This window comes from Rhineura floridana, chromosome 5 (assembly GCF_030035675.1).
Source record: "Rhineura floridana isolate rRhiFlo1 chromosome 5, rRhiFlo1.hap2, whole genome shotgun sequence".
In the NCBI taxonomy this organism is placed as follows: Eukaryota; Metazoa; Chordata; class Lepidosauria; order Squamata; family Rhineuridae; genus Rhineura; species Rhineura floridana.
The window spans coordinates 102,829,849-102,841,496 of NC_084484.1; the positions used below are offsets into that span (position 1 = coordinate 102,829,849).

An 11,648-nucleotide genomic window follows, 5' to 3' on the forward strand; every position below is an offset into this window, starting at 1 on the left:
ATTATAGCACCATCTAGTGTCAGAAGGCAAGAATACAAAGGAGTCAGACCCTAGCTGCTCCTTCTGGTCCTGCTCCAGTTCATTCTTGCTTTCATCTGAGGCTGATCTCTTTATCCTTACTGTAGTGAGTTTTTCTAGGATTGTTTGGGAGTAGTGGTGTCAGGAGTATGTAAGAGTGTTTGTTTTTGTTATGTGGGAATTGATCCCTGCTGGAGCTCTGGCAGTTCCCCAGCCCTCCCCACCTTCATTGCTGAGCTCGCAGCTGCAGCCCCGCAACTCTCACTATTTGTCATCTCCACCTTCTTCATGGGGCTTGTAGCTGCTGCCCCACAGATCTCCCCATTTCCACCCTTGTGGGACTTGCGACTACAGCTCCGCAGATTCCCCTGCTTCTTTGCAGAGCAGATCTTTGTTTCCCACCTTTGCGGGGCTCACAGCTGCAGCCCCCCTTGCTTGTTGGCAGAGCTGGCTTCCTTACCTCGTGAGGCTCACAGTGGCGGCCCCGGAAGTCCTTTGGGACTCCCTCTTGAACAAGGCTCATGCTGCAGTCCCAGATCTTTCCTTTACCAGAGCTCGCAGCTGCAGCTCGTATCGGCTGCTGGGGCGGCAGCACCTGTTACCACTTTTCTGTCTCATGGCTGCAGCTCAGGCCGTTCGTTGGGGGCAGTGACACTCCCTTGCGACTTTTCATTTTGTGCTGAAGCAGCAGTGGGGGTCTCTGTGTTGCCTCTACTGTGTGGCCACATGGCTGGCTGAGGCAAGCCCTTTGGAGCTTACGGCTGCAGCTCCAGGCTGTTGGGACTTTCCCTCCTTTTTGGCTGACCTTTGCCTTCCACCCACCATTTTGTTTGAATTTTCCCGCTCTTTTTGTTTAAAATGATTCGTTTGCTTTTCTCGTCAAGCTCTGTTATTTTGTCCATTCCCTCCTCTCCCTAATTTGGACAGAGGGCAGGGAGGAGTTATATGTATACATTTAAAAAAAAAAGCACAACTGATGTGAAGTGGGGGCTTTGCCACACCCCTCTACTGTGTGTGTGGACCTGGCCCCCTAAATCAACATACCCCTCTACTGTCACAGTGCCCTTTACTGTGTGTGTGTGTGTTAAGAACTGAAATCATCGCACCCCTATTCTAGTGCATGAAATCATCATACTCTCCTACTGCATGCATTGGACTTAAGGTACTGCACTCCTTTCCTGTGTGCATGTGCCTCACGGTTAGATTCACCACACCCTTCCTCTTGTGCATGTGTTGGACTTCAGGTACTGCACCCCTCTACTGTATGCTTGTATACCATGTATTAGCCCCAAATCACCACACCCTTCTACTGGTACAGGTGCCTCAGTGTTAGATGCACCAGGTACTACACCCTTCTACTGTGTGTGTGTATATGCCATGTCAGGTCCACAGCCAATTGTGGATTTTCTTGATCTGCTATCTGAGGTGGAGCAGCATTGTGTTGTGTTTCCGCCACAACACCTCAATCCGTTATGGGGTCCAAGGCATCAGAGTGCAAGGCCTCCAGCACCATTCCTCCAAGAACCACTCTAAGGTTGCTGCCAAAACCAAGCACTCTTCATCTGGCTGCCAGGAGGGCATGGTACATTTCCCAGCTTTGCTGGAAGTGTCCTCTACTATGGCCACTTTTGCTGTGGAGCAGGCTAGATCAGAGGTCTGTGTTACTGGTCAAGAAAGACTGGCAGCCTATTCCAATTTCCAGTGCACTCCTCCATTGCTCACCAGCTTCCCGTGCCTGCACTGCTGGTTCGCCAGTCACAGAGGCTAGGGCTCAGTCTCCTGGCATTGCTGTGTTGGAGCCCTCTTCAGCTCCCACTTGTCAGTTGGAGGCTGCAATCATGATGCTGCTGTCTTGTCACTACAACAACAGGCACACCTAGTGACTACAGATACTTGATTTAGCCCTCGGCCAACCACTCAAGTTCCTTTGCTTGGGCTGCAGTTGACTGTGTGAGGTTAATTTTGGCTGTTATCTCTTGGCTGCATTTAGAGCTCAAACCACTCCCCTCTATTGTATGCGGTTACGCTTGCCCTCACCCTCGGTTGCATTTCAGCTGACTGTTCGTGTTATTTTTGCCCTTGGCTGCATTTCTTGGATGCATTTAGAGGTCAAACCACCTCTAACCCATGCAGTAGTTTTGGCCCTGTTCAGTGCCGTAACTAGCTTTTCATGTGCCCTGTGCAAGGTTTTATTTTTGGGCCCCTTAATTTTTTTTTGGGGGGGGGGGAAATAATAAAACAAATACGATACAACAATTGTTTATAAATAATTTTTGTGTACACAAGAAATATACAAGATCATTCACATGTATTTATAAATGAAAATAATTATTTTAATTGCACTTTTCTGGCTTTCATTTCAGCAAATTCATTGATTACATCATCATAATTAATATCTTTAACGATATTATATTCAATCGAAATTATGGAAAGATTGGATAATCGTTCTTGTCCGATAGTCGATCTTAAATAATTCTTAATTAATTTTAACTTGCTAAAACGTCTCTCACACGAAGCAGTAGAAACGGGAAGAGTGAGAAATACTCAGAAAGCAACATTGATATTCGGATATGACTCAGTTAATCCAAAGTCATGAAGAGCCTGTAGAATATCAAGCGGAGTTGCAGTTTTAATGTTTTGTATTAGTGTCAAGGCTTCAAACTTAAAGCTTTGAATTTCACATGTGAGCTCGTACATATTTAAATCTTTGCTATACTTAATAGCGAGATCTGCAGCTGATTTTTGTAAATCAGCAACGCTCATCGATTCTAAAGACGAGCCATAGAGAAAGCAAAAATCATCACAGATAGTTCTCAGTTGCTCATAACGCCAATCTATTTGAGACAATAGAGTGTCAAAAATGCTGTAAATTTGCATTTTAAATAACTCAGGGACTGAGCGACGCAATGACCAATCGCTAAACCACTAAATAATGCAATGGGCTGCCTGGGCCCACTCGACGCACTTGCTTCACCGACATCTGAACCTCACAGCAGAGCACGGCAGCAAAATTTAAAATTTGAAAATATTATTATATTTGACAATTTTTTTTGTCAGTTCCATTTCAGGGCCCCCTTCATCCTGTGCCCTGTGCCTGTGCACCTGTTGCACCTGGCTAGTTACGGCACTGGCCCTGTTAATCCACCATACCCTTCTACCTGTGCGTGTGTGGATTAATCAGGAATCTATCCATATACCGCTTCCCTCTACTACATGTGTGTAACCATGACTGGGCCACCCTGTGCTGTTTTTTATGGATTTCACTATTGAGGTACAGAGCAGTGATATGCAGCAGTGGCCATTTCAGCGGTCATCAGTTCCATCTGTCTCCCACTGGGAGGAATGTTGAACTGCAATTTGGGCTTCACCTTGTGTGCGCAATTCTTCTTAGGTGTGACACCTTGGTCACCTCAGGTCCTAAGGTAAGTAGGGCAGCCAAACTTCGGCCTTCCAAGTATTCCTCCTCAGAAATTGCACCAGAGCAGTAACATTTGATGTCGATGCTGCTTGTGGTTGAGAGAAATTTGTAGCGTTTATAACTCTTCGCTGTGTTTTGGGTCCTAGTCTGTTCAGTGACTGTGGAAAGGGCTGGCGTAGTCTATGCTGAGGAGTTTCCCGCCATTTTTATGGTGCCTCTGGCCTAGTCTTTCTGCTCAAAACCTTTGGGCAGAGATATGGCGTAGTCCTCGGCTGAGCAGTATTTCCGCCTTTTTTTATTGGAGGCACTACAACAGTAGGTTCAATATTTCTAAGAGACCTGATTACCTTTCTTCCTAAGTCTGAACAGCAGCAGACTGTGTTTCCAGGGGCAACATTAGAATAATGTGGTGGCTCCCCTGGGGGGGGGGCATCAGAGTAGTGAAGGCATATGGATTGCCTCATGAGCTTCAGTTCAAAGATCCTGGTCTCTCAAGGCTTGAAGAGCAGCAGGCTATTTCTAGAGGCATAGTATAATAGCCTGGTGGTTCCTCCAAGGGACCTCATTTTAGTGAGAGCATATTAATTGCCTCATGAGCCTCAACTCAAAGCTCCACTTCTCCCAAGGTTTGAACAGCAGCTGACCATGTACAGAGACAACAGTAGAATAACATGATGGCTCTTCTCAGTGTAGTGAAGGTACGTGAATGGCCTCATGAGTCTCAGCTTAAAGCTCCAGTTTTCTCTAGGCCTGAACAGCAGCAGGCCATTTCCAGAGGCAACTGTAGAATAACCTGGTGGCTCCTCTATGGGGCCTCAGGGTAGTGAAGGTATGTGAACTGCATCATGAGCTTCAATTCAAAACTCCAGTCTGTTCCTTGGTACAGTTGCAGCCCTTCATAACCTGGCTGTGTAAACTTTTGCAGCCCTTCATAACCTGATGGCTCCTTTAGGGGGCCTCAGTGTAGAGAGGGTATACAAATAGCTTACTGAGCCTCAGCTCAAGGTTCTGTTCTGTTCTTCTGAATGGTTGCAGCCCTTCACAAATGTCTGTGTAAAATCTGGCAGCCCTTTATAATATCCAGTGACTTCCTTATGGAGGAGGATCTTATTTTCATCCCAGTGGGAAAACGTAAATAAGCAGGATAAGTGAATTAAGCTGAATCTGTCAACTACATGAGAGTTTCTGCCCTACCTAATTCTAGGACATCAATGCAAAGCTCCAGATTGCTTCTCTGAACAGTTGCAGCTCTTCATAACTTTTGGAGTAAATATTTGGATTTATCCAAAGACTTCATTGGAAGCTCTCAGGGTCCCATGACTATTGGAAGCTTTAAGGGTCACGTGGCTGACCTCCTGGGTGAATGTAACTTAGCAAGATATGTTAATTATGCTGGTTGCTCAGTTAAGTCTTGCTGTTCACAAGCAGGTTCCTGGGTGACTTAAGACATTTGCTAAGGCTTACTGCATCATCTTGATTTGTGTAACTAAACACAAGGTTACTCGCATTGGCATATATGTGCTGAGATGCAGTTCTCCTGGAAGATAGTGCTTCCTCAGTCAAGTCCTGACCTTCATTTGCAGGTCCCTGGGTAACATACAGCAGTTTAAAACTCCATTTATCAATTTGTGTAACGTGGCTCAAGTTGAGGGCACTTCATCTGGTCCTTTGTCACTTCCAGTCAAGACAACGCCTGCATTAAATTTCATTTGAACTAGCAAGGCTCAAACCCTTCAGGAGGGGCCGAGAGACACCTGCTGCTCTTGAGGGCAGAACATCTCAGTGGGATTCTGAATGTCACTGCAGATTGGATCAGCAGGCAGCAAGTGATTCCAGGGAGTGGAGGCTACATCCAACAGTGTTTCTCCCTCTTCAACACTGCTTCAGCAGCTTTCCTGGTTTTTTTCCAGGTATCTAGAGACAAAGACTGAGTCCACAGACACTCTCCTGCCTCCTTGGCTAGACGGCATCCTATATGTGTTCCGCCCATTCCCCTGCTAGGCAGAGTATGTGGTTGGCATTTTTCAGCTGGTGTGCCTCCTGTGGGCTGCAACGCTCCAAAGCCTCTGCCCAACGGGTTTTACAATTCATTCACAGAGGTTTGCAGGTGGGCTCTTATCTAGTTAAACGTTTTCTGAATGGAGTTGCTTTGCTTGCTCCAGTAGTAGGTATTTGTTGTCTATCCTGGAACTTACAGAAGGTGCTGCAAGCACTGCAGCTTCCCCCATTTGAATCCCTCAGAACTGTGCTCTTGCGAGTGCTGTCTCTCAGGGTCCTTTTTCTAGTGGCTTCACTTCGTCTTGATGGGGGTCAGAGTTAGGGAGCAGTGTCATCAGCTGCCATCTCTGCTTATTTCATAAGGACTCCGTCATTTTATGTCCTGATCCATATTTATGACTGAAATTAAGCTCTGTGTTTCACGGTAACTAGGACATGGTACAACTGTTCTAATCCGGCTCACCTGCTTGAAAAAACCTGGCATTCTCTAGATGTCTTCAGAGCCTTCAAGGTCTACCTTTGCCGTACCCAAGACATATGGCTAACTGAATCCTAATTTATATCCTTTCAAGAAAGTGACAAATCCACTTCTGGTTGGTTGCATGTCTGCATTGACCTGGCCTATGACTCCCTCAAGCTTCAGGTGCATCGCTAGATCACAGCACATTCTACTATGGCTCATTCGCTACTAATGCACCTCTTCCATTCATCAGGCACTATAAGATAGACTGCTATGCCTCTGATGACACTTCTTTTGGGAGGCATGTTCTGCAATAGGTTGTTTCTAATGTTTAGGCAGCGGGTAGCCTCTCTCGCTGCTTTAGTACATTCCATGTGATGGCATGCTACCTGGGGAAAACAGACTGTTGGTCTGATCTGAAAGGTGGTTTTCCCAGGTATCATGCCATAATGGCCCTCCCTGATGGAGGCTGCCTGGGTGTATAGTTTTGTATCACTTTTTCATACACGTATTTCATGGTAAGGTTCCTTTAATTCAACTACGTTATAATGTGTTAATGAGTCAAGTCCTTTGTGTATGTGTTCTGGCTGTTGCTGCTCTTTTGTTTGTGCAGTTGCCCTTTTCCTTGCTGTTCTGTCTGTTCTGTATGCAATGGCAGTCAAGATGTCTCACTTCGGCCTTGTCTCAAATGAACTAGAGTGGGACCGGAAGGAGCAGCTAGGGTCTTGACTCCTTTGCATTCTTGCCTTCGGATGCTAGATGGCGCTATAACCGATGTGATGGCATGATACCTGGGAAAACCACCTTTCAGGTGAGACTAATGGCCCATTTTACATTATGGTTGTGCATGGTGGGGTAAACAAAATTTGTCTGCAGTCCATCACCCCAGTAATTTTTTTCCTAGCCTGCTTCACTTTCTGTCTCTTGAGTTGGGGCAGGGAAGTTTAGGCAACAGAGAATCCGAAGACAGTGAGCATTCATCCACCATATCCCTGTTGTGATTAAGTAAGACCTGCACATAAATTCTACTTTTTATATGACTGAAGCAGACATTTGAACAAAAAATGAGTCTGAATTTGTTGTATCTAGTTTGGCCATAAGTGCAGTGGGTGCCTGGCCACAATTGGGTAATTCTTCATTGCAGAATTTTCAAAGTCTAAGCCTGAGCATCTTTCAGAAGTGTGTTTGAATGGATCTTGTCTCAGAGTTAAAATTGGTCAGAAAATCTCATGGAATAATAATATTGCTCAGTTTAGTTGATTTTTACTACTAGTACCTACGTCTTTGAGATGGAGCAAACTGCACATTTGAAAATTATGTACATCATTCTTCAGAATGAAATCCCTGGTCTACTCATCATTGTTCCTGACAGTAGAACTGACAGATGTGTCTTACCACATCACACTATTCCTACTGTTCTGATCCAGCAATTTGTGTGTTTGGATGATGAATGTTTGCAGTTTTCTAAGATATAAAAAGATATTTATGCAATAATTACAAATGTGCATTTTCTGAAAACAGAACAAAAGCCACTATACAAGATGAACATGTTTCATAAATGAAGCTTCAAGAAGTAAAAATTATTGAACATTGGAAACTCCATAAGAAACGTGTACCATTGTATGTCCAACTGCATGTTTCTCTGCAGACTTGAAGTCCAAAAACTGACTTCTTAAATATAAACAAATGATTTTCAGGATTCTACTAATAGCTAGAAAGCCATACAGTAGTCTAACATTCCATGTTGCTCAATCTGAAGCAAACTGAACTTTAATTCACAGGTGATCATTAAAATTCCTAAATTATAGCCCTAATTGAATCTCTAAACTTGATGCTTTTCAGACTATTCCTCCCCGAGCTGGAGTCATTAGTGCACCACTAAGCCACATCCGTCCCCCTGTGGGGAGACACACACCTGAAATCCAACCCAAGCCAGCAGAATCACCAAGAGGTAAATTGTTTGTTTTTGCTTTGATGTCATTATTCTTCAGTTTAGTGGCTAACCTATATTTTGCCATCTCATACTTCACCCTTTAGCATTACCGGTTCTGTGACAGTGTCCTGTTTGTTCTCATCTCTTTAAGAATTAATGTCAGAGAGTTTCCTAGTAGCACATAACATTTATAAGTGGTTCAAGGATACTAATCGAATACAGACTCAATCTCACACAACGAATCTATGAACTATAGGTCTGCTATAAAGAGAAGATTTTAGAATTTCAATAGCTGCTTCTGGTCTCTGTTCCTGTTTAAAATTTCCTGCAAGAAAATGTGCCTATCCATATGTATGAAAGTAGTCCAGATCTTTAGACATGGATACACAAGTATTTCAGAAGTACAGCATGAAAAAAACATAATGAACTGGATTACTAAGCAATCTCAGGAAAGTTTGTTGTTGACTACTTTGGAGATGAGTAACGCATCTGAAGGTAGCAATTCTCATTTCCACCCCCATTTCCTGCTGTTTTATATATAAGGACAATTTTAGAATTACAGTAGCTTACAGGGCCAACTGTCAAACATGCCAGTATACCCATGTTGCTCCTTAAGACTAATCATGCCTCATCCAAACCTGCTGTGGTATGTACACATAGTATGTGATCAAATACACCAACGATTCTTATGCATCATGGAGAAAAACGGGTGTATGCACTATTCAAACTTTGACCTCTTACTTCCATAATGTGCGAAGAACTCTCTCTGCTCGGGACCTAAAGAACTGTTAAGACATGTTCCATGAGCCCAAGGAGTCTAGATCGGTTATTCTCAAGGAGCAGTTCCTTTAATGACAAACACTTTTGAAACTGATGTGAGTTTGAAAAGCAGTTTGAAAGGCCAAAAGTAGTATAAGCATTCAAATGAGTTTAAGCAGCTCTTTGGATCTGGTTTCCTGAACTCTACACTGTGCTTACTCTTAAAACATATTCATAGGTACGGATGATTATTCTTCCTACCTGTTGCTGTCCAGTGATGAGACACTGGCTGTTGTCAAGAAAACTGTGTGTTTTGTGTTAACTGAGAAAATCTTAATCCCATAAAAATATACCTTCTTTGTATTTGTAGGATCCCCAATGCTTCCTGAACCGCTTAAGCCACAGGCTGCCATTCCTGTTCATCCCACCACTCAGCCGCCCCCTGTCCTAAAGATGCAGGAACCTCTTATACCTATGACAGCAACATCTCAGACCACTTCTCCACAAAATCTGGAAGCACCACCACAGCCTCCCCCTCGTAGCAAATCATCCCAAAGTTTGCCTTCTGAATCCATTCCTTCACAGAAACAAGTATGTATGCAATTCTTTATAATACTTTATTTTTGGTGCAACTCGTCTAGCACCGCTGCTTCACAGCTCCATTTACTTTAATGGGCTTACTGAGCAGCACATTCACACACTGCTGACTTTTACATTCAAATTTATAGTACAGGGCTATGAGAAACCATGTAGAGGAAAAAACGCAAAGAAACACATTAAACCAACTAATGAAAAATAGCACTGTAAAATTTAGTTTTCTTCTTTGTAGTTAACTTTCACACAGATGTTTGCAATTCAAAGGTGGGTTAATTAGTGTGATATGTCTCTACTCTGAGGCAGTTACAAATTTGATTCTGTGCATATTTGTTTGAAATTAAGCCCCACTGAATTCATTGGGGCTTGTGCACAATTAACAGAGCAATCCAACTAAAGGGAAACTGGTGGAAGGGGAGCTGGTGAGAAGCTCTGTGGCATCCATTTGCCATTTGGGAGGCATCTGGCTGGCTAAAGGTCAGCGCCCACAAATACCCCTACCAGCGACTAAGCGCTCCCCAGAGACTTCCATACAATTTATTTTCTTAGACTGATCTTTTTCTTGGCATAACTTTAGCCTGGATTGGGAACAGGAGTTGGAAGTTGTTCAACTGAACATCCATTTTCTTGGTGAAGTTAGGAGGCAGTTAAAACACAGTCCTCCATGCACTTTCCCTAAATAGCATGGCATGAGTATGTAAGAGGTATTTAGAGCAGAGCTAGAACAGTGTTGTTAGAATATCCACTGGCAATTAGACAAAGAAAAGTAATCTCTTAGCAGTGATTTGTTTCAGAAAGAGCTTTTGAGTCTTGGAAGCCAGTACAGCCTAATTACCTCAGCCTGCTTTAAATCTGTAGTTGCAGTAGAATGCAAAACCCGATCCATCCTAACCTTTGAATGTGCTAGCAGCTAGTCAGTTACATGATTATCTGGCTCACATAGCAACAGGAATAAAGGTCATCTGGAGCTGATTTAAAAATGCACCTGCCACAGGCTGAGATAGTCAAATGAATAGTCCCTTGGTTATTAAGAGAATGTATTTCAAGCTTACCAAATACTTGCTGCATAGCTAGACTCAAGCATAACCTGTCAGTTGAGGCAGCTTCTTTTGTAAGAGCAGGGCCTGAGTTGAAGTACTGTTGGTATCAGAGGTCGCTAACCTATGGCCCACATGGGACATCTGCACCCACCAAAAGGGTTTTTTGTACCCTCAAGACCCCCCATTTTAAAAATTATTGACTGCTTCCACTGCGGTGGCATGATGTCCCCAACAAGTGTGCACCCCTCAGAGCCCCCCATTTTTATTTACTTTTTAAAAAATCTTACTGACTGCTCTCATAGGTCTCCCACTATGATACTATGATGTGGAAAAGTTTTTGAGGCCTCCTCCAGATATGTCCATTTTATTTAAAAAATATTTTTCTTAATTTAGTAATGAATAATAAATTATAAAAATTGACATACAATAGCTGATGGGAAAGTCTCTAACAGTTTTCTACACCCAGTTTGACATGTGGCCCCGGGGGTTTGACCATGAGTCAGTGCAGTCCTTGACCTGAAAAAGGTTAGCTGGCCCTGGCTTTTGTGATAGCAAGTTCAATTAGTATAGTTGAGTGTTTTTGCATATGTGTGTTATCAAAGTAACAGCTAACACTGGGTGAGCATTCAATTGGACAGACATACTACAGAGTCATTTTTAAAGCATTCTGCCTTTGATTTCTTCCTAATACTTTCCCTTTGATATCTATCTCTTTCTCACAAGCAGGATCAACCTTCAGGGTAAAAGGTACCTGACTCTTTACTAGTCTTATGTTAATGTCCATCCATTCTATGTTCTCCATAAACAAAAAAGATGTATGAACAGTTTTGTTTCATACATCTGTACTTGCATTGAAATCACCTGCCTGCATAAATAGGCAGACATGCCATAGTTTCCTTTTGCTTTCTGCAGCATATTGATATAAAACACCTTATTTAGCTTGGTATGCTAGGGCCCGTAGAGCAAGAGTTCTCAAAATGTATCATGTAAGCCTCTCCCCAAATCAAGCAAACAACATAAATAAGTTAAAAAAAAAAATCTGATTATTGACAATCTTCTGAAATCGGGACAGGGCAGTAAGGCAGAACAATAGCAAAGCAAAGTTGCTTTATGATGAAAAGAATTGGAAACCTCACTTATGCCTCACTAAGAGGTCTGTCTGCCTCACACTTTGAGAACTGCTGCTATAGAGAATACTTAATTTCATCACTTCTTCTGCAACCATTTAACAGTGATCACCCGATAACTTGAAACCACTTTCTGAAACAAAATGGATATTGTGGGGGGAAATCTAACATTGGTTTCAAAATCTCATTTCATGTGAATCGACATCTCTCACACACCAGTTCATGAAACAAAAACTGACTTTTTAATGCAAACAACATTTTATCTAGTCTTGAATCAATTTGCTTCTGAGATCAGTGTGAC

At 43.0% G+C, this 11,648-nt stretch overlaps 1 protein-coding gene and 1 long non-coding RNA gene across 14 annotated transcripts in view; one reads left to right on the forward strand and one right to left on the reverse strand.

Moving 5' to 3' along the window:
* The window catches only part of SYNJ1 (synaptojanin 1), a 113,508-nt gene that overhangs the window by 97,458 nt on the left and 4,402 nt on the right, over window positions 1-11,648 (forward strand). For 12 of the 13 annotated variants that reach the window (XM_061627798.1, XM_061627797.1, XM_061627799.1 and 9 more), the window contains 2 exons: window positions 7,737-7,845; window positions 8,957-9,177. In XM_061627798.1, the coding sequence (XP_061483782.1) occupies window positions 7,737-7,845; window positions 8,957-9,177 (330 nt within the window). Of the gene's footprint in view, window positions 1-7,736; window positions 7,846-8,956; window positions 9,178-10,946; window positions 10,968-11,648 lie in introns of all 13 variants that reach the window. The other variant, XM_061627810.1, reaches the window with a different exon arrangement.
* The window catches only part of LOC133385222 (uncharacterized), a 70,289-nt gene that overhangs the window by 49,183 nt on the left and 9,458 nt on the right, over window positions 1-11,648 (reverse strand). The window lies entirely within an intron of this gene.